Below are 23,751 nucleotides of genomic sequence, written 5' to 3' on the forward strand. Positions count from 1 at the left end.
CCATAGCTACTCCAGAGAAAGAGAGAGAGAGAGCAGGCGAGACTGATCACGTGACCCAGCAAGATGGCGACTACAATGCAGAATGGACTTTGAGTGTGAGTATTATGAGAAAAACCGTTAATATAATGACAAACCAGTGTATTATTTAAGATTGTTTTATATGCACTTTCACTGTATTCCTAAGCACATGTTTCCTCTGCAGTTTAATTGAAAAATGTAGCCATGTATAATTTCCGTTTTATCCGCGGATCAGTTTTCCTACTGGAGTTACCGCTCCCTTTATAATTTGGAGCTGTATCATGTGTTGTTACTCAGCTAGTTTTTCACTTCACTCCACTGAAAATGATGCTGTTACACTAACTAAAAAGCATGTCTGAGAATAAGCTAATTTACAAGGCATCCTCTCTGCAAAGCTACAGTAATGCATTTTCCACAGCTGTTTTATGCCTGCACAAATGTTGCTTTTGCTACTCCTGCCCTTTCATGCTTTTACAACACACATTTTAGTGCATTAAAAACGTTAAGCCAGACTCCATTTGGGGCCTAAAATGATTATGGTTTTCTGTGTAATGGTGCAATGCATAAAACAATATTACTCAAAAGCATGTCTGAGAATAAGACGTGAGCTAATTTACAAACCATCCTCTGTGCAAAGCTATAGTAATGCATCGTTCACAGCTTTTTGATGCTTGCACAAATTAGATTTATTTATAATTTGCCTTGTTTATTTCGACATTGGGTTTTTGTTGTTGGAAAATAACATGCTTTAGTGTTATGCCCCGAGGTAATTTGCACTCAAACTGGAGTAAATGAATGATTTCAAACTGTAATTGTCACAATTGTAGACATGAAACTGTTTATTTGGCTTGTTCTTTTTGAAGGTGGCATTAATAAAACTGCTTCTGATTGTTCCAAAAATACCGACCCATCTCCAACCGTTCATTTACAACATCCAAACAAGCATTTGAGCATTTATTTAAGATGCCCCTGCAAACAGACACTGTGTTATTTCATTAGTTGATTAACGCTTTGCACCTTATTTTTATTTTTATTTGTCTTTCAGGATTTAAATTGTCTGTTTTGTTGGAAATTTGGATCTTCTGGATAACTGTTCTTCATAATAATCCTCATCATCGTATCACAGAATCAAGATGGCCCTAAATGTTTTTGGTAAGCGTGTGTTTGTTTAATTGTAAAGGTATGTTTCCTTGAGAAAGAGGGTGTGACATTTCGCTCAGGGAGGATCTGGAGTTATTTTGAAGACAGGATACCGGGAAGACAAGTGTTGAAAAGATAAGCGTTGCAGTGTAAACACAAAGTACACAAGACAGGAAACAGGCTGTTAGTTTTACACATGCACGGCCTGAAATTGCAAAATGCTCAGCATGGGACAGATGCATATTACTGTTCTTCATCAGAATTAAGTCTGCTACTAAATTGCACGTAGCCAGATAGCTGAAGTTTTGAATTGCACGTAAATAGAGAAAATAAATGAGCTTTCACTTCATATTTCAAATTGACAACATTTTAGACATTAAATAGTTTATTTGACTTGTTCTTTGTGGCAGTGGCATCAATACAACTGCACAATTTACTTAAGTAGGTTCATTGTTAAACTGTAAAAAACATCTGATGGTTTCAAAATGACTTCCCATCTCGACTGTTAATCCATAAACAAGCATTTGAGTATTTACTACGAAATGCACAAAGTCTGTTTTTTTACATTAAGCGGCCGCTGCAAATAGATACTGTGTTATTTCATCAGTTTGAATTAACAAAGGTTACGTTTCTTGAGCGTACCAATCTTAAATGGTTAATGCTTCATATCAAAATTGAGACATAACGGGTATCATTACCAGATGTGTCCACTTGGCGGCGCTGTTGTAAAGCGAATTCAATTGGAGTAACACCTTGTTGTACTTCTTCTGTCCTCAGATCATGATGAATACCGGCCACCTGTGTGGAAGTCTTACTGTGAGTATTGGTGCATTCTTTTTTTATGTTATTCCCCTGATTTTGCCCATTTTTAAAACTTTCATTTAAGATTTGGTCCGGCAGCAAAAGGGACATAAAATAGAACAAGGCAAGAAATAATAAAAATGACTACCCATGCTCATCCAGGGCTAAAAAGGACGTTTTGCACATTAAAAGAATTATGGTTGTTGCTCTGTAGAATTGCCAACAAAGTACTTATACAATTATACTTTTATTATTTGCTTTGAGTGCTTCTTTTGTGTTTTTTGACTCGCTTTTTATTATTTTTTTGCCACAGTGTACCAGCTCCAGCAGGAGGCGCCTCACCCGCGCAGACTCACCTGCACATGTGAGGTGAGAAAACCCTTCAGAATAATATATATGATATGTTCTGATTATAATAATAATAATAATAATTACTAATTAATAATAATAATAATTCCTTACATTTATTATAGCGCTTTTTCAATGACTCAAAGCGCTTTACATATACACATATATCATGCATGCAATGGTCAGATACTGTGGACAATACCCACAGTATCTGACCATTATGATTGATCATTAAAGTGTTCTCAAAGCTGGTGAAGGTGCAGCTAGTTTTAAGGAGGGTAGCTTTTGAATGTCCAGGTGGAACTAAAGTCTGATTTAAGAGTTGATTATATTTCACATCATTCATCCAAATCTGCCTAAAAGCATTAAATACATGTAGTGTAGAGTAAAAGTACACGATTTACTTCTGAATTGCAGTGGAGGAGAAGCATACCAGTGCAGTACTTTAACACCACTGGTCTTCCACAACATCACAGGGTCTTTTAAAGTTTTAAGAAAATGCCCCAGATCACAGATAATGAATCTGTAATGTTTAGCAATAGAAATCACCAGATGTGTCAGCGAGGTTTGGGGGAATCCGAGTGGGATTAAAGCACGTCTGGTGTCTGTGTTAATCTGTAATGAAAAACTCCTTGAGTGTGTACGTGGGTGCTAAATGAACAGCTGTTGGCGTTGATCCCCTGGTGCGGTCAGGTAGTCGTTGTTTGACCCAATTTGAGATGCAGACAGACGGAGTACAATAGCCCCATGTCGTCTGCTGGGATTTCAGCCATATGCGATTTAATGATGCCCCAATAAGCACTTATCTAAGGCTTGTACTTTTTAATTTGTGGACCTGTCCTCAAGCTGGACAGTGTCACCTTTTTAAAGTAAAGCAATGTACATTAACAAGTAGCAGAGGGTATTATTGAATAAGTCCTCAGCTTATTTATTGATTATTATTTGATAGGAGCATTGCTGCCATTTCCGCTGTTTGAATGCCATTTTTTAACAATCTACAGGGTTTAAGTCTTTAAATTGAATGTGTTTAAGTTTAAGCCCCGTCACACTGTCACCCGATGGAGACACGATAAAGGAAATGTTCACATTCGGCTGTGATCGTAACATCGGGCCATTCGTGAGGGCATCTAAGCCATCGTATGATACATTAAGTGCGTAAGGAAACATTAAAGGTGTAAGGAAACATTAAGGGTGTAAGGGAACATTAAGGGTGTAAGGAAACATTAAATCTGTAAGGAAACATTAAGGGTGTAAGGGAACATTAAGGGTGTAAGGAAACATTAAATCTGTAAGGAAACATTAAGGGTGTAAGGGAACATTAAGGGTGTAAGGAAACATTAAGGGTGTAAGGGAACATTAAGGGTGTAAGGAAACATGAAGGGTGTAAGGAAACATTAAGGGTGTAAGGGAACATTAAGGGTGTAAGGAAACATTAAATCTGTAAGGAAACATTAAGGGTGTAAGGGAACATTAAGGGTGTAAGGAAACATGAAGGGTGTAAGGGAACATTAAGGGTGTAAGGAAACATGAAGGGTGTAAGGAAACATGAAGGGTGTAAGGAAACATGAAGGGTGTAAGGGAACATTAAGGGTGTAAGGAAACATGAAGGGTGTAAGGGAACATTAAGGGTGTAAGGAAACATTAAGGGTGTAAGGAAACATGAAGGGTGTAAGGAAACATGAAGGGTGTAAGGGAACATTAAGGGTGTAAGGAAACATGAAGGATGTAAGGAAACATTAAAGGCCCTGTCACACTGTCCCGAAATTGACACCCGATGGACACACGATAAAGGAAATGTTCAAATTCGGCTGTGATCGTAGCATCGGGCCGTTCGTGAGGGCATCGAAGCCATCGTATGACCGCCGGTGGAGTTTCTCAGGCTCCGGCAGCAACTTCGTGAGCGGCAACTTCGTAAGGCTCTCGTGAGGGCATCTCGTCAAGTCGTGTCATCTTCGTGTTATCATCGGTGCATTCACCCTCACTCTGATCGGGGCGAATGCCCGATGGCACCGATGATAACACGATGCCCTCACGATGGCCTTACGAAGGGCGAAATGGACACACGAATTCAACACGAAAATGAACCTTCTCAAGGTCCTTCGGCTATTTTTTGGCACGCCAAAGATTTTGCCACCGCTCACGAAGTCGCTGCCGAGCCTGAGAAACTCCACCGGCGGTCATACGATGGCTTTAGATGCCCTCACGAACGGCCCGATGCTACGATCACAGCCGAATTTGAACATTTCCTTTATCGTGTGTCCATCGGGTTGTTTTATTGCACAACAAAATCATGTACACATATTATGTAAACAACCCAATTTGTGTTCTGTGAAACTAAAAAGGATATAATATATTATTTTGAAGGACAGTTGACAGGAAGTTGTTGTTGCTATGGAAACAACATAACAGAGAAAACGTAATCTTCGACGGATAAAGTGAAGAACAAAGTCTGAAGATATCAGTGCAGTATCATAGTACTGTAACATCATTGTTTGTGTTACTTTCGTTGCAGTCGTATGTCTTAAATGTAAATGTTGCCTTCGTGTGTGGTTCGGGGCCATCTTCGTGCGAAATTCACAATTCAATATTCGTGTGTCCATCGGGTGTACATTTCGGGACAGTGTGACAGGGGCTTTAGGAATATTCTTGCATTCGAATATACTTCTTGAAAATGTCTTTATCTTCAACTAAATCTGGTGTTTTATCTCCACTGATAAAAATATCTCAGTCAGATGTGTTAAATGTCCCTTCTTCCTCTCCTCCCGAGTCTTTTCTCACACACACCTGCCTATCGTCTGTCCAAACCGCTCATACAAGGCATCCAAATGTAATATTCAGCTATATGACATACTACCACGTAAAGCCTGCATGGAAATCCCATATTTGTCTGTTTGTTAAACGGTGAGTCATCCTTCCTAAGTAATCTATAAACCTGTACCTTTTTAGTGTCTTAATAACTGCATTCTTTTCTTTCCTTCAGGAGGAAACCCGACCTAAATACTATGGAAGAGAGTAAGTATGCCTTCTCTTTATCAGCGACGAGGAATCTCCACCTATACCTCTTTCCGTTAGCTTACATCGTGGGGGAAGTATAACTTGGTTTTTAACTAATTTAATGTTTATTCTGCTGCTCTTTGTGTGTCCAGGTACCATGGGATGATCTCAAGGGAAGAGGCCGACCAATCGCTGAGTCAGGCTGAAGGCAGCTATCTCATCAGGGAGAGTCAGAGACAACCGGGCACTTACACTCTGGCTCTAAGGTAAACCGTGTGTCTGTTGGTTTAATTTAGGGTTCAGACAATCTGGAACACAGATATGTCGCTTGATATGTGTGAACTCAAGTATAGGGTTCAAAGGTTTTATTGCACAAAGCTAAAGTGTAGAAATTCTTCTGACCTGAGCTCCTCCAGCAATATATAATAAAATACAAAATAAAAAGTTGTGCAACAAGTCTATATACATGTCAATAGAATAGGAGCATTGTAAGAGACATGTAAAATAAAGCGTGGCGGTATGGGGGGGAAAGTAGGTGTCAGACTTTTTAAAGTGGTGCATGGAATAAATTAAATGTGGTTTTGGGTTAGTTTGATATAAATAGCCATGATATAAATCCACCTGCTTCTCTCTCTCTCTCTCTCTCTCTCTCTCTCTCTCTCTCTCTCTCTCTCTCTCTCTCTCTCTCTCTCTCTCTCTCTCTCTCTCTCTCTCATTTCTCCTTTCCCATCCCTGTGGTTTATAATTACCTTCCATAAATACCCTTTCATAAACCAGTGTCCCACTGAGGGTGGGCAGAAAAAAGACCGGTTTGATTTTGGGTTAATGATCTAAGGGTGGCGTTTTATCTCGCGGTGGTTTCATTGCGATCCACAGAGGAGCAGATCATGCGTTGGCCCACTTCAGAGTCTGTGCCATTTCTGACTTTCTCAGTCAAGTATCCTTCATAATTGTATTTGTGCCTCTACTTTGACTTGTTTTGACATGCTTTAAAGGTCCCCTATTATCCTGTTCTTCATCAATATATCACAGGTCTCAGATATATACAGAGCCTGTCTCTGATTGGCTGAAACCCCAAACAGATCATTGCAGCATTACCCATAATCCCCTCTGTTTCAGAAACAGTGCTGATTCTCTGTCTGTTACTTCAGATGAAAATAAGGAGCCCCTCCCCACACCCCTCTGAGAGACATTTGGTTACAAAGAACTCAATGGAGCTCTAGAGGAGATTCAGGTGATAAGGAGGGGGGGGGGTTACCGTGGTTGCTGATTGGCTAATGGCTACACAAGCCAACACATCGTTATGACATCATCAAGTGGCCAAAATCTGATCAGCTCATTTTCAGACAGGTTTTTATAGAAATGGATCAAAAAGAGAGAGAATCTTTGTTCCTGAAACTTTCAGAGTCTCTTTCCACAGAGGGGACACATGTTGATGTAGAAGAGACATGGAGAAGAGGGGACACATGTTGATGTAGAAGAGACATGAAGAAGAGGGGACACATGTTGATGTAGAAGAGACATGAAGAAGAGGGGACACATGTTGATGTAGAAGAGACATGAAGAAGAGGGGACACATGTTGATGTAGAAGAGACATGAAGAAGAGGGGACACATGTTGATGTAGAAGAGACATGAAGAAGAGGGGACACATGTTGATGTAGAAGAGACATGAAGAAGAGGGGACACATGTTGATGTAGAAGAGACATGAAGAAGAGGGGACACATGTTGATGTAGAAGAGACATGAAGAAGAGGATTTTGCATAATAGCCCGGTGTCCTGTGAGACGGTTTCAAAGCTAAAGAATCTTCCTCTGCTCTCTCCAGGTTTGGGAACCAGACCAGGAACTTCCGTCTCTACCATGACGGGAAGCACTTTGTTGGAGAGAAGAGGTTCGAGTCCATCCACGACCTGGTAACGGACGGCCTCATCACGCTCTACATCGAGACAAAGGTGTGTGAGAGTGTCTTCCAAGAAGTCTACTTTGGCTCACCCGACTTGCACCTTACTGCCCTTTCATCAACTCTCGTTCACTTCATCAACCGAATGCCTGGATTGCTTGAAAACCCTGCCATGTAACCTTCTCTCTTGTCAGGCGGCGGAGTACATCGCTAAGATGACCATAAACCCCATCTACGAACATGTGGGATACACCACCTTGAACCAGGAGCCCACTCTGAGAAAACTCCTTCCTCAAAGCCCCGAGGCCCCGGATGGACCGCTTCCAGTGAAAGAAGACAGTAGCGCAGAGGAGAGGGTGAGGAAAATGTCCCTTTTTGTTTATTCTGGGTGTCAAACTCAAGGCCCGGGGGCCAAATCCGGCCCGCGACTTCATTTCATGTGGCCCTGCAAGAGCTTGCAAAGAATATAACATGTTTATTATATGGTTACATGCCGATTTACAGAAACACATTGCCCATAAACTACATGTCCCACAATGCATCTCATTTTGACTTTTTTCTCGGAATTTGACTTTTTATTTTTTTTATTTTACTTTTTTTTGAAAATGTCACTTATTTTTTTTTGTTTTTCCAGAATGTGGCTTTTCTTTTCAAATCATATTGTGACATTCTCACTGAAGAGACTTGCAATTGTTTGCCCTAGACTTCTGCTTTCAGACGTAGTTAATTATGAAGTTATTACCCTATCCGATAATAATCCAATGCAGAGGCAATAATGTAATATAATACATTATTTTATATATATTAAATATTTTATATATTTATTCTTATGTAGTCTTATATATAAAACTGGCCCTTTGAGTGCAACCATGATGCTAATGCGGCCCGAGTTGAAATTTAGTTTGACACCCCTGTCTTAGGGGCTGAAAATCAAGCTGTGAAAACCAATCATTATCTTCAAAATCCATCGCTCTCTGCAAGAAATATGGAACATCTGTATGAACTCAGGAAGAACGCATCGTCCAATCAGCAAATAGACGTGAAGGATTTGGGGGTTTTCAAAAAGGAGTGTTGGCGACCGACCAAAGAAAATCCCCTTTAGAAACAGTCTGACATTAGGCCTTCATATCGCAGAAATTAGATAGGGCGGCAAATTCTAAATGTCTTTTACAATTTAAAATAGATAAGCAGCAACTCTCATAACTTGAGAGACTTAAAAAAACTAGTACCAATCCCTTGATAAAGAAAGTCGTACATCTAAAAGTTTAGAAAATAGCTGACGAAGTTATCTAGTGTTAACTTCGTCAGCTATTTTTTAATTTAGTTTTAGTCCCGTGTTAAATTTCCTTTTTAGTTTTAGGGTTTCAACGAAATTGTGTGTCATAAAACGTGTTGAAATGAAATGTTTAGAGGCCATGTGCAGCGGGGTAGAATAAGGTTAAGAAGGTTCCTGCATGAGCAGTGCTAAGATGGAAGGAGGCAGAAGGTTCATGAACGTGGAGAGAGAGGAAGAGGAGGAGGAGGAAGATGGATGCAGAGGAGAGATGGCCTCCAGCCAAAGGCTCTGCAGTAAAATTACATAACTGCATTTCGCCTGCAGGAATCTGATGCCTCCCCGAAAGCCGCCCACTAAGTATTCAGACATCCAGTTCGTTGTTGGTTCATTAGTTTCCCATCAGCTGTGAGATAATTGTTTTCTGAGATTTGGGTTTTTAACTCGGGGGACGGGCGGAAACCTTTTGCTTATACGTGGAGTTTTTCAAAGTTGGAGATGGGAGGTTTAGTGTTTGACGCGGGAGGATGCTCGTGACTGCTGGACAACATTTACATTTCATTTCTGCAGCCGTTTTGTTTGTGCTGGGTGCAGAAAATCAAGGCATTCGATTATACACACACACACACACACACACACACACACACACACACACACACACACACACACACACACACACACACACACACACACACACACACACACACACACCATATACATCACTTCAGGGGACATTACATTGACTTACATGCATTTCCTAGAGACTTACCCTAACCTTAACCATAACCAACACATGCCTAACCCTAACCAAACACACACACACACACACACACACACACACACACACACACACACACACACACACACACACACACACACACACACACACACACACGTGTAAAACCATTTAGTTAAAATGGACAAAAACAAACCAACAGGCTCATAACAAAGTGTGCAATGCTATTATTTGCGACACCAGCAATGTACCTCCTGAGGCCTAGTTTGACCTGCAGTGCATGACCATCTCGTGTGTGTGTGTGTGTGTGTGTGTGTGTGTGTGTGTGTGTGTGTGTGTGTGTGTGTGTGTGTGTGTGTGTGTGTGTGTGTGTGTGTGTGTGTGTGTGTGTGTGTGTGTGTGTGTGTGTGTGTGTGTGTGTGTGTGTGTGTGTGTGTGTGTGTGTGTGTGTGTGTGTGTGTGTGTGTGTGTGTGTGTGTGTGTGTGTGTGTGTGTGTGTGTGTGTGTGTGTGTGTGTGTGTGTGTGTGTGTGTGTGTGTGTGTGTGTGTGTGTGTGTGTGTGTGTGTGTGTGTGTGTGTGTGTGTGTGTGTAATGGGGGTGGTCCTGTGTGTGTTTTCATAATTTTGCAGACAAAGCAGTACGGCGGTGACATTGAGACCGGAGGTGGTTCTCCGTAGGGAAGGCAAACATGTATGGTCCCTGTGGGGGGGGGGTGCTGAAGACGTGGTTGGGGTGACGACTTTTAACATTTTGATTTGAAAGGCTTCGTTTGAGTTCGGTGACGGGAAGGTAGGAAGCACATAAATATAAGAGCTTGCTAATTATAACTAGCTTTGGTGTCCTTCTTTCTTTTGTTATCCGTCTACACGCGATGGAAACGCGTCATATATATCGGTCAGACATGTTAAATGTTTATGCACCTTTTATTATCTAATATAATAGAAGAGCAAGGCCATGTAAGGACTCGCAACAGAAACAGAAAAAGCAGTAGTCGTCGCTGTTGTTTATTTTATCGACACAAAAGGAGGAAAAATACCAAATGAAGAAGAAAAATATAGACAATTGAATTACATATGTTGTTTTTCAGCACGTTGTTGTTTCTCTCCCGGGACAAATGTGGTGGCAGAAATCGGTGACAAACAACAACAATCCCTGCAATCTGATTGGCTCCTTCTCCTCTCAATGTGACCAGTTAAATTCATCCATTACTGCAGCGTAGCCCAACCCCCCCTCGTCTTCTTTCTCTCTCCGCCTTCATCTCCTCCCTCCTCCACGAGTTCTGCCTGTGTGTGGAGGGAACGAGGCTTAACACACACACACACACACACACACACACACACACACACACACACATTGAGCCATGTGGGCTGAAGCGCTCACCTACAGGACACGGCGATGCACATTCTGCAGCATCAGTCCGCTGTGAAGGATTTTGGGAACGCACGATTTATTGAATCCGATTAAGGGAACTTTCTTTCACACATTTTGTTTTTTTTATCGGATCTTTTGTTTTGTTATGAACTGGAATTGCACCATCGAGCCCCTTCAGTATGCTGGGCTAATGTGATTGGCTGATCTTTGTGGTGCTAAGACGGCAGGATTGGTCGTCGGATGGAGCTTTAAATCGATTTAGAGAGTCTAGTTGTTCAATTAAATATTATTCTGAGCATTGAAGACGGAAAAACTGCTTTTTTGTTGTTATTTTCCTCTGCAGTCTTATGTGTTTTTATTATAGTATTTTGGTCTGATAGCCATTGTTTGATTTAAACCTCCACTTCCCACAATGCCGAGCAGAGAGTCTTATGTCGTTAAAAGAGGGACGAAACAGTCCCGCAGGCGAGCCGAGAAGCAAACGGGTCAGAAGGGCACTTTGTTTTCCGCGGCTCTCGGTTTGGATGTCAGCGCTGGTTCAATTCCCTCCCTGCTGGACCCAAGCTTGGGCTTCGGACCCCCCATGAAACCCGCTTCCCCTGCTTCTACCTTCTGGAAACCAATCAGATCTTTTGCCCTTTCGCAGCTCACATCTCTGGTGCGGCGGGCCACACTGAGAGAGAGCGACTTGGCGCCCAAATACGAGAAGATCCACAACTTCAAGGTGAGTTTCTCCTCTTCCTCCTTTTTAATCCGTGCGCTGAAGGATGCCAGAAGCGCTGATTCAGCACTCGGGGTCTTATTCAGATTCACCTCGGAGATTCACACGCAGAGAAACACACATGTCTGCATTTACACGTCAGGTTGTTTATGGTTTTATCTCCTGCTTTAGGGTCCCAGATTTTAACGATAACAAGTAGTCATTAGTGAGGAGCACTGAAGCCAGATTCCACAGTGTCCTTAGCCCTTGGGAAACACACACACACACACACACACACACACACACACACACACACACACACACACACACACACACACACACACACCTATTAGAGCCAATTTATGCAGAGAAAATAATGATATTTTTTCAGGTATTTCTTGTGTGTTCTCGGTGGAAATATACTATTTTGATAGATTTAACAACTCTATTTTTTTCCATTTTGCATTTCGTCTGACCACATCTGTTTCCACCCTTATAATTGTTTAAAATGTTGTTTAATAATTATACACTTATTTTGTCTCTTTAACCAGGTTCATACATTCAGAGGTCCACATTGGTGCGAGTACTGTGCTAACTTCATGTGGGGACTCATCGCTCAGGGAGTCAAGTGTGCAGGTAACACACACACACACACACACACACACGCACACACACGCACACAATCTAAAATCGTTTCTTTTTTGCCTCCTCCACTGTTTTCGACATGTCGCGCCTCCTCTCTCTTAAAGTGTGACTCAGATTCTGCAGGCGTAAAGTTAGTCACTTCTGCCGTTGACTCATGCTGTGAATCACGGATTTCAAATGTTACAATATTCAATTTGGTGCCAGAGAACACACTGTCTTTTTGATTATTACTCAGTGTTACAAAAAGTGTCTAAGGAATTAATAAGATGGCTCGAATCACAAAAAATGCATACTTAAGTGCTTTTATTCACAGCCAAAAATGCTGAAAAAACAGGGACGGAGGAAGTTACAAAGACGTCCGGTCCAAAAGAGAAAGAAAAAACATTAATATATACAGCTCTAAGAAATGTAAACGGGTACCTCTCTGCTCTACAGCCACCGTCAGAGTAACCCAAAATCAGCCGTGGCCCGAGGTTTATATTTGTTAAGCCCCTCCCCATAGGCCACGGGTGTCAAACTCAAATACACAGTGGGCCAAAATAAAAAAATGGGTACTAGTCGAGGGCCGGACTGGTTCAATGTTTGTTGCAGAACTTATTGAAATGAACGTATTGCACATATTCAACCTGGAACTAACAAAGCTTCAATGATTGCCTATAAAAACAACATTAAATAATCAGCTGCTTTCATTTCTCATGGCTCTATCTGCAGCTTCTCCAGAGTCATTTCTTATGAGTACATTTCCCCACAGGCCGACAACAGCTTCAACAAAACTATTCCCCTCAAAGAGAAACCAAACATGTCCTGTTGTCGTGAGAGAAAGAGCAGAAGGAAGCATCCATTAGACTCAGGTTGCTGCTCTGTGATGCTAGCTCAGATACTTGGCGTCTCATCTCGGGTGCCAGGTCATCAATGTGTGGGGTCAGGCTATGAGCGGAGGAGACCCTCAGGATGGAGGGAAGGTGCAATATACCGGCGGGCCAGATCTAATAGGAATTAGAAATTATCCTGCGGGCCGAAATTAAATCCACCACGGGCCTGATTTGGCCCCCGGGCCTCGAGTTTGACACATGTGGTGTAGGCCAATCAGCTGTTTACAAACTTAATTATTGTTATTTCAAACTAATTAAACACAATAAATCAACATATCCTACTATTTCTGGGGCACAAAGTTGTATATTCACAAGCAGTGGTATTGCACATAAGGGTATACATATATATTATAATCCCTTTCATAATCTTTCTCTGTCAGACTGTGGGCTAAACGTTCATAAGCAGTGCTCCAAAGTCGTGCCGAACGACTGCCAGCCGGACCTCCGTCACGTGAAGAAGGTCTACAGCTGCGACCTGACGACGCTGGTCAAAGCGCACAACACCAAGAGGCCCATGGTGGTGGACATGTGCATACAGGAAATCGAGGCGAGAGGTAAGAGGATTGTTCGAGATATGTTCAGACACGGCTGCTTTAGTTCATTTTATTCATCAATTTGACGTTTCAGGTCTCCAGTCGGAGGGGTTGTACAGGATATCGGGCTTCAGTGAGCTCATTGAAGACGTGAAGCTGCACTTTGACAGAGGTGAGGTTCCTTTTATCTTCTGAAATCATTTTAGGGTCAGCGGAATATCAATAAGTTGTAGTTTGAGTTAACTTTAAGGTAGTAAGTGTGGGAGAAGCTTAAAGGGTCACCGATAAATATATAACTAGCTTTGGTGTCCTTCTGCTCTTTTGTTATCCATTTACACACAATGGAAACGCATCGTATGAATATACAGGACCGGTCAGACAGGTTAGAGATATCTAGGTACCTAATTAAATGATAATAGAGCTTAAAACTGTCCTTATATAATGCACCTTCTATTATCTAATATAATCAGGGGGTCCGCGGGGTCTTAGCAAGTATTAAAAGTTGATAAATCAATTTAGCGAAAATTAAAAAGTATTAAACGGCATTTTCCAAGGTCTTACATTTTGTATCTTGTTTTCAATAAGTATATAAATGGTCCAAAGAGGTTGTGTTCTACAGTCTGCCTGGATGTAGTCATGGCGTAGGTGTGTAGTGTAGTTTATTGATGGCATCCCGTTGGATTTGACGTCATCTGAACACGACATCGCCCGCTCCCTGCTCGATAGCCCGAAGCTCCGTTTACGCCGGTTGCTCTGCGTCCAAATGGTTGGAAGGACAATCAATACTGTATATAGTGAATGTGAGGTGAAGTGTGTCGCCAAGGTAACCGGCTAAAACTCCAAGTGGCGATGAGGTCTTAAAATGTATGGAAAAGGTCTGACATCTGACTTCAGGATTCCTGCATAGACCTGATAATAGAAGACCAGGGCCGTCTGAGGACACGGGATTGTGGATGTTTAAAGCAGTAGTCGTCGCTGTTGTTTCGTATTATTATTAATACAAGATGGGAAAGATTGAGGTTCTTTTTAGCATCAGTGAAATATCAATAAGTTGTTGTGGATTCTTTCGGTCACTCACTTTGTGACTCATTCGCTCCACAGATGGAGAGAAGGCGGACATCTCCTCGAATGCTTACGAGGACCTGAACATCATCACCGGAGCGCTCAAACTCTACTTCCGAGAGCTGCCTATCCCCCTAATAACATACGATGCATACCCACACTTCGTAGAAACAGGAAGTACGTTTTCACATATTCCCTTTTGTCAATAATTAGCAGCGATATTGATTTTGATGCATTGTTACAAACACATAATGCAGCAGCGATAACCTTTTGGAAACCAGTAAATAGTTGATTTGCCACCAATGTGAAACCAGTTTTATGTTAGGAATGTATAACAACGGCACAAAGAAAATGCCGGATGCTAACTTGCATATGTTGGGTTATTAGCACACGTTCATTAGCATTTAAGCCTATGCAGACAATAGTTAAAAAACAATGTCTTGGCCGATTTGGACCATTATTCGAGTGGTTTTGGGGGTTTATTGAGGATGCCGAATCCATTCCAGACATGTTCAAGATCAAAAATGGTAGTTTTAATCTAAAATAGCATGTCCATATAGTAACATGAAAAAGATGCAGGATCAAAAATAGGTTTCAATTGGTACATTTTGTTTGTCCTAGAGGGACAGCGTATCTTTAATTTGGCTACAAAGACTTATTATAGCATCGAGTGACCACGCACACACACACTTAACATGTATGCAACACTTCTATGTACTAGGTTGCTTTCAAAGAGGAGGAGAAGATAATATAAATAGAAAAAGCAATATCAAATTTAATATAGCCGGCATTTCATTAAACATTCATGCAACACTTTCAGAAACCCCTCACCCCCCCAGGGCAACCCAATCTGCCATCATGGACAAAACAACAATAATCGAACCCGGGTAGTCTGGAGTTTCTCTCTCTGGTAATCCAACGACCATCAGTCCTTTTTCTGCAGCTCCAAACACTTCGTCGGTTCTGGTAGTTCCTGGTTCCCCGCAGCATCAAAAAAACCACATCATTAAACAATTTGAACACTGCCCACAGTCTCACACACCCAGCTGCCACTCATCGAGCCTCATTAACACCCACACCTCTCCCTCTCCTCCCTCATATGCAGACTCTGCTGCCCCTAGTGGGAGCTGCTGGTTATTACAGGGCGAAAAACTCACTGCATTATTTGAGTGTATGTTTAATCTTTTGCTATCGTGCCTCATGTATCGTTAACATGTATGTTTTTGAATTCGACTTATTACCGGAGTGTAACGAGTTATTCTGCGTTCATGTGTGTGTCTGCAGAGATTACAGACACGGAGAAACGCCTGGAGTCTCTCCACGAGGCGCTGAAGCTGCTGCCGCCGGCTCACTGCGAGACGCTGCGATACCTCATGGGTCACCTCAAGAGGTCAGAACACACAAGTCAGGCTGGGAACATGTCCCCAATGCTTTTTGAAATGTTGTCTTCATCGCTATGCATTCGGATAATTTCTTTAAAATGTTCTGAAAATAGCGTGCCCATGTTTCTACATAACCACACTAAGAACATCCATAACATTCACCTGTTTGCAACTTTCACATTATGTATCACGTATATAGACTCTTATGGCTACTTCTTCTATTTTATTGTATTTACTTGCACTATTTTTATTGTGTTGCGCTGTTGGAGGAGCCTCTCGACATATCTACACTGTAGCTATGTACGAATGGCACTTTCGGTGTTAGCCGTTTTCCCAGTTTTGCGTCCAGCTTTTCCTTCACATTCACACACTCTTCTTCGTCCCTTTTCCTTTCACCAGGGTGACAGAGTACGAGAAGGACAACCTCATGACCAGCGAGAACTTGGGCATCGTCTTCGGACCGACGCTGATGAGGGCGCCCGGACTAGACGCCATGATGGCGCTCAACGACATCCGGTACCAGAGACTCGTGATAGAAACGCTCATTCGGAACGAGGACGTGTTGTTCTGAGAGGAGAGGACGGACGGCGAAAAGATGGAAGAAGACGTTTTTTTACGAGATAATTAGGAAGAGAAATGGGACTGTTTTGTACGGAGGGAACAATGAAGGAAGTAGCCATTTGCAATGAAGGAATTCATTAAATAAAACTTAGTGGAGAAGCGATACATGGAAGTGTTCCCCTTAAACTCAATCGACCGACTCAAAGTCATAAATGAGGGTAATTATGATTGTGCTAATGATCCTAAAAATATGTTAATAGTACCTTGGGCAAATACTGTGGGCTCCATCTTTACGTTATATCTTTCTTAAATGCCTTCACAGTTGACGGAGAATAAATCAGAAACTTTAAAACATTGGGATAGCATTCAGAAGCTTATAAGCAAGCGTTAGAGGTAACATTTAGTTTGCTTTGTTTCACATGGTGTCCCTTGTCTCTCATGGACTTCTAAAAACTCTTTATTTTACAGCTGAAATGTAGGAAAATGTGGAAAAAACTACGCGGGCTTTCCTGTTTTGTGTCATATTTCAAGCTGTTGTTTCATGTATACATGTCAGCGGATTTAGCGGTACATTAAATGGTTTCTGTCTCTTTAAAAACAATTAAAGAGAAGCTTTGGGAACACTTTTAAATATCCAACGGTGAGAATATTTAGCTTAAATTGGCAACTCCACACAACTCATTGGCAGATGGACGTAAATATGTGAAACAATGCTATGTTTTCTCATTTGTATAAAGCAGTATTGTAATGAAGAAGTGTTAATAAGTACATTTGGTGCTTGGAATAATAATTTAAATTGTAATTGAGATTTCTTTGCCTGTCATCCTGAAGGGGTGTATTTCACGTTTGTTTTTTAACTTGTGCCACATGGAAAGGGATGCATGTTAAACCTTACATTAAACCTCCTTCTCATTAAAGTCTACCCCCATTTCTGTCGGGGTTATGGGGTGTTGCCAGGTGTAGCGTAAAAGTTAAATAATTTTCTAACAAAAGCTGTTTTTTTATCGTAATTGTTTAGTTTACTTTATATTCTACTAACCCGATGTGAGCCTTTATTGAGTTGTTAATTTTGTCCTCATGAAATGTCCCTTTTTTTTTTTTTTTTTACGACTGTCATTGCTGTAAAGTATTTTCTATATGGTTTATGCATGGCAAAATTAAATTATTAAATATGGCTCTCAGTTGGTGCATGTCTGCATTTTGTTTACACTGATTTCCCCTGTCAGCTTTAACTGCAGATAAACAATCAAACAAATCATGGTTTATAGGTTTTAGATGTGCATGTGATTATATATTCTCTTACCTAACTGTACTCAGCTTCTTAAAATGCAATAATAAGAAAGACAGCCTCAATGTCATAACAATAAGTTTGAATAAAGGTTAAATATGGGTTTAAGATGACGCTACTTAAGGAGAATAAATGTAATTCTACACATATATTTAAGCGTCCTTGGGTTTCGTGAAAGGCGCTATATAAATTGAAATTATTATTATTATTAATTCAATAAATCATCTTAAGTTAAGTAGAAATAAGGGTGAAATCAATCAATGTTTATTTATAGCCCAATATCACAAATGTTACATTTCAGTATGACAATACGACACCCTCTGTCCTTAGACCCTCTGTCCTTATACCCTCTGACCTTAGACCCTCTGTCCTCAGACCCTCTGTCCTTAGACCCTCTGTCCTCAGACCCTCTGTCCTTAGACCCTCTGTCCTTAGACCCTCTGTCCTCAGATCCTCACATCGTACAAGGAAACACTTCCGGAGAAAACCCACAGTTTAAAGGGGACATGGGAGAAACCTCAGGGAGAGCAGCAGAGGAGGGATCCCTCTCCCAGGACGGACAGACGTGCAATAGATGCCGTGTGTAAATCCAAGAGATAATACATTTTGCAGCATATAGACCGAATGTTTGGAAATGCATGTGTCTGTAATGAGAAGATGAATCCACGAGGATGTGGGACCATCAGGGAAGTAGTATGATGAGAGTCAGGCAGGACCGCAGAGACAGGTTCAGCCACGACTCGAAGTCCAGGACTCAGATCAGGACTCAGGATCCCGGCTTAGATAGACACCAAAAAGAAATTTGGGGGAAGCTGGGTTATTCGGAACATGAGAGGACACAGGTACAGACAGACAGAAGGAAGAAGTAAGGTGTCCCCCGACAGACTAATCCTGTTAAAGTAAACTATAAACATGTCAAATAAAATGCTTGCAGAGAATAATGTAAGTGACCAGTAAATGCAGGAGTCTATGTTCATGTGAATAGAGACTTGACTTATCTACTGACTGATGTGATGAGGTCAAAGCAGGTTAACATAATATCAGAGGTGGAATAAGCACTCAGATATCTTAGTAAAAGTTGAAATACAACAGTGTAATAATACTCTGCTGCAAGTATAAGTACTTCATTTAAAGTCTTGTGTGAAATTCAGGTGTCATAGCACAGATAGTACACATGAATTAAACTCTGAACAGGTGCATGTACATATATATACAGACAATAAGGATCTTGTTTGCATATAGTGCACATATTATTAATAGTAATGTTATTTATGCTGCTGTGTAGTTATGGTAATGATAATCTTAAAACCAGGCTCCTCCAACCATGCAAAATATATATATATATAGGCCTATATATAAACATAATAATTAACAATAAAATACATTTAAAAAAGCAAAATATAGTAGAGTAGAAATAAAACAGTGCAGGATATTTAGCATGTTATATAAAATACATTAGCTAAATGTTGCTTATTGTATTTTATAGTCATATATATATAGTATTAAAATGTTATGTTATTTTGTGTGGCACGATGTTTTGCACACAGCACCATGCTTTCACCTTCTGTGTGCACGTGAACACCAGCTCGTGGTCATTCTCTGCCTTCTCATTGGCTGCTACTCAATTGGCGGATGAGTTATTTGATGTTCGGCGACAGTGAGGCGACCAGCAGTGGCTCTTTAAATCCGCAGTTATTCGCATTTAGTCTTAAATTATAGTTGTTTTAATACTTCGGAACAAGTTAACGTTTCGAGATATGTATTCTTGGTATTTAAAACTAATTTCGGGGAATTCATCGGACATTCAGAAGGACTTCAACCAACTCCGGACAATTGGAAATTAGACTTTGGAGACGCTGGAGGAACAACGCAGAGAAAGCTGTTCAACCAAAGAAGTGTTTCGACTTTTCGGTGAGTTCCTTTATTCTTATTAATTAAACGCTTATGTAAATGTGTTCCTTTTGTGACTTTGTTGGTTTTTGTCGATTTAAAACCGTGTATAAGAAGATAGCTTGCTTATTGGGGGCTTTGCTAAGTGGCTAGCAGCTAGCTTCAGAGCTAATAGGACCCCTCATGCTTGAAGCTGAACTGACGTTATGTACTATTATATTGAACGTCTTTTAAGTTTACGGTGGGGTTTGTTTTACCATTTTAAGGAAAGTAAATCATATATTGTGTGGCAGTTCGTTGGAAATTAATTAAAGGCCGGGATAAAGGGATTTGGAGAGTGACGTCATATTCAAAAGGCCCGTGTTAACGTTAATTATATTGAGTTTTTTCGCTATATTTGAGCTTTTCACGGGGAAATATTGACTTGAATGCCTTTTTAGGGTGCGTTCACACCTAATAGTCCGCTTCAGCTGCGCGCCAGACGACAGTTTGTTACATTGCTTCATTTTTCAGAAGTTTCGGTTTGCAAACGGACTATACACTTTAAACACAAGTCATGTGCACGGAAATGCTGTTCAACCATTGGTCAGACAAGAAAACGCAAATCCCGGCAATTTCTACCGGAGCCTCCGCCATGGAGCATCGGCACTTTCGGCAGGTTATTCTCATGCTGCTGTTAATCTGGAGATCAACAGACACTAGCGGCCCGCGCATATAATCAGACAACGTCCGTTAAAATACATTATAAACGGACAAGTCAAATCAAGCAATCTGATTGGTTCTTAGCCGTGATATACTGAGCGTATACCACGGGTAGAATTGTAAATTACTTTTCACAACAAGTCAGTATCCCTCCGCGTCTGAGAAAAACAGTATACCGTTGGGCTGAAAAGCAAATTTGCTTTTCATACTGGAACAAGAAAGCAGCGGAGAAGTAACGGGGCAGAAACCCTCCTTTTTACGCAGCGGTCCAGACATAGACATCAAACGGCAAAACATATTCAGTGTGCAGTTCCTTTGGCATTAGGGCAGGGATAGATACTTTCCAAGGTTTGACATAATGAATTGTGCTACTTTTAAAGCAAGCAACGATGTTTTCAAATCTGTAATCAAAGAGGTCCGCAAAAACACTATCGGCCAATCAGATTGCTTGATTTGACTTGTCAGTTTTATAAATATATTTACATTTCTTACGTTACGAAACAAACTTACAAAGCATAAAATGGAAATATTTAAGATTAACTTCGACCTCCGGGGGGTCTTACTATGGAGGAGTGGATTGAGCAGTTCCTATTTCCAGAAAGCACCTAAACGACGACATGCAGAGCTCCGTGAAGAGCAGGTAGACCAACTGGAGAAGTACCACCATTCAATAGCTTTCTGATGCGGGTCTTGAAACAAAGCAGAGAAATGATGACCGTTAGTGGCCACAGGTGCGAAAGCTCTCGAGCTACTGTAAGCCAAATCTCGGGGACCGGAGAAAGTGGAGCAATATTCTCGCCACGCCAAGCAACAGCCTAGAACAACCTCAACAAGTAACCACGTAAGCCATGCTACTGATGCTGGACAGGTTTTCAGTGGGTGCACAATAAACTGCAACATACACATGAATGTAAATAAATAGCCAAATAATGGATCAACGCTCTCTGTCTAATATGTTCGCTAGCTGTTAGTGTTGTTGCATAGCAACCACCTCGCACTATGTTTCGCGCAGAAGGCAACGGAGGGACTATTTTATTTTGAACATCATTATTTACAAATAAAAACTATTTAAATTAGAGTGTGTCTTTTTTTTTCATATTGCTTCGCGTCGGGCCGAACCACGCCCCTTAGCTGTGATATAATGAGCATATACCACGTCCTGTCGTGAGCTATTGCTTAATTATAACATAACGAGAGACGTTCTGCAGTCAGGAGGGCGTTTCACCGACGACAGGTGTTCTTAATTTTATGTAGCTGACGGAGCATTTTTATTTTACACGACACTGTTCAACACTTCATTCTTCTTCACTTTTTATTTAACTAAACAACCGTGGATGTCTTGAAAGACTCTTTCGCTAAAGATTTTTGAAGACATCCGCGTTCTTGTGACACGTAAATACTACGCTTCCTATGTTTTGGTGCGGACTGCGTACTTCACACCAGCAATGAACCGCTCCAGAGTTCGCAAGCAAGCGGTCCGAGACCACCTATTTTAGCGGACTAGAGTCCGGTTGTTTAGTTCTCTTAAGAGGTCTCGGACTGTGTTCACACCGACCCAAACGAACCGCACCAAGCGGCTAACTTACAGTGCTTTCAGTCTGAGTGGGCCGTTTTTAAGTTGAATTCTGAATACATTTGTAATTTCCCGTATACTTTTGACTAGTTAAGGAAGCTTTGTTTTACCAGTTTAGCAACAATAAATAATTGTTATGGTATTTCAGTTAGAGTATGTCTGCTAATATATAATTGGACTATTTATAAGACCATAAAGTTGGTTTGTTTTACCCTTTTACAGAAATGATATCACTTTTTGCGACCACATTGAATTTGAACGGCAGTCTGGACAGTGGGGAGCTTTAGCAGCGTGTTGGCGCCATCTAGTGGACAAACAGATGCACTACAATGTGTGATGCATTTTTAAATAATGGGCATTTAGGGATATTGGTTGAGCAATTTGTTGGTGATGTCTGATTATATAACCTAATATATAGTCCCATTAGTATTTAATTTTCACATTTGGAGTTCATTATGCTCCTAGTTCCTATTTAATGTATCTTGTTAACATGTGTTGACTTAGATTGCATTTTTTCAATATTTTAATGGTATGCTTTTCACGTGCAAATGTGAAGCTTTTTTGGCTTTTTACAGTGCGTTCATAATCGTAAAGGATTCTTTTGACATGATGGTATATGGAGGTATTTGTTTAGCATTTTTTTAGCATGTCTGCTGATATCTAAGTTGTTGAAAGTGAGGTTGCATTGTCTATCTTGTATATTTTAGACCATTTCTAATGCATTTACATCTCCCATAAGCTGTAAAGTGGTTGTATTTTACCCTTTTTAAACTTTTTGGGAACACAGTGATATATAAATTAGGGCATCAGGCTGCAGTCTGAACATGATGGTGTAGAGCTATTTGTTTAGCATTTTTTAGCATGTCTGCTGATATATAGGTTGTTGAAAGTGAGGTTGCATTGTCTTTCTTGTATATTTTAGACAATTTCTAATGTTTGTACACCGTCCCTTAGCTTTAAAGTGGGTGTTTTGTATTATTTTATAGACATTATATCAGTTTTGTGAGCACAGTGATAGAGAAACTATATAGAAACTGTGCAGTGGGGAGCTAGCATTGCTTTGGCTCCATCTGGTGGACAATGAGTGACACTACAACCAATGCATTGTGCTTTATATTTAATATGAGAGCATTTAGGGGTATTAGTTTAGCAATTATTTGCTGATGTCTGATGATACAACCCAATACATTGTCCCACTAGTATTACATTTTCATATTTGTAGCTCATTGTACTCTTACTGCCTATTTAAAGACTTCCTGTTTAGCAGTGTTCAGAGCCTCGTTGGCGCAGTAGGCAGCGCGTCAGTCTCATAATCTGAAGGTCGTGAGTTCGAGCCTCACACGGGGCACATGTTTTGTTTTAACAACGTGTCAAGAGTAATGTTTTATTAGGATAATTGTGTGATTGTTTTGCCATATAAGTGTTTTTATCTTTGTGATACAAGTGATTTTTTGGTTCTTGCTGGTGATCTGGCGGGTAACGAGCATGATTCAACGCCATCCATTTCAGTATTAAATGGCAAGGAAATCCTGTGAACAATGAGTTGCCCGAATTCACATAGTTCCTTACGCCGTGTTGATGAGAGAAACTGGAAAGTACTACCTGGGAATCTGAAGCTCCAAGGGATCAAACAAGCTGTTGACTGTTGACAGACTGTTCATCAGACAATCGCTCAATACTGACAGATATAAGGGCCCTTGGATTTCATCAGGACAATATTGATGGGAAGAGGAAAAATCTACTCATGTGCTCCATGGACAGCCAGAACCAGGAAACTATAACAAGCCTTTAAGGACACCAACATTTCATTTAACATTTTGTCATCAGAAGAGAATGGGGAGAGTCTGTCGTCCACTTATAGGTTCCTTTAGATGACCTGCTTTGCGTCTACCTCCTGTTCCTCCTGGTCTCCACAGACTTGACCCCTTTATTGTGGACTCTGCCATTGTCACCCAACGGA

At 40.9% G+C, this 23,751-nt stretch overlaps 1 protein-coding gene and 1 non-coding gene across 2 annotated transcripts; both read left to right on the forward strand.

Moving 5' to 3' along the window:
- Nucleotides 1–38: 38 nt before the first annotated feature.
- On the forward strand, nucleotides 39–17,519 carry LOC117460558 (N-chimaerin-like). Its single transcript, XM_034102067.1, has 15 exons — nucleotides 39–95; nucleotides 1,064–1,170; nucleotides 1,936–1,974; nucleotides 2,273–2,328; nucleotides 5,288–5,319; nucleotides 5,454–5,567; nucleotides 7,128–7,254; nucleotides 7,397–7,558; nucleotides 11,230–11,307; nucleotides 11,835–11,919; nucleotides 13,181–13,354; nucleotides 13,428–13,505; nucleotides 14,435–14,572; nucleotides 15,680–15,785; nucleotides 16,177–17,519. Exons 2-15 carry the CDS (start codon nucleotides 1,152–1,154, stop codon nucleotides 16,346–16,348), a joined length of 1,380 nt encoding a protein of 459 aa, XP_033957958.1. The 5' UTR covers nucleotides 39–95; nucleotides 1,064–1,151; the 3' UTR covers nucleotides 16,349–17,519.
- A 5,547-nt stretch (nucleotides 17,520–23,066) lies between these two features.
- Nucleotides 23,067–23,139, forward strand: trnam-cau (transfer RNA methionine (anticodon CAU)). Its single transcript has one exon. It is a non-coding gene; the product is annotated as a tRNA-Met (tRNA).
- The last annotated feature ends 612 nt before the right edge of the window (nucleotides 23,140–23,751 follow it).

This window comes from Pseudochaenichthys georgianus, chromosome 2 (assembly GCF_902827115.2).
Source record: "Pseudochaenichthys georgianus chromosome 2, fPseGeo1.2, whole genome shotgun sequence".
Lineage (NCBI taxonomy): Eukaryota > Metazoa > Chordata > Actinopteri > Perciformes > Channichthyidae > Pseudochaenichthys > Pseudochaenichthys georgianus.

What these genes read in the sequence shown, in the direction of transcription:
- LOC117460558 (XM_034102067.1), top strand. An exon ending in CCTAAATACTATGGAAGAGA is followed by an intron (nt 5,320 to 5,453) that starts GTAAGTATGCCT and finishes TTGTGTGTCCAG; the next exon opens with GTACCATGGGATGATCTCAA. An exon ending in ACTTACACTCTGGCTCTAAG is followed by an intron (nt 5,568 to 7,127) that starts GTAAACCGTGTG and finishes TGCTCTCTCCAG; the next exon opens with GTTTGGGAACCAGACCAGGA.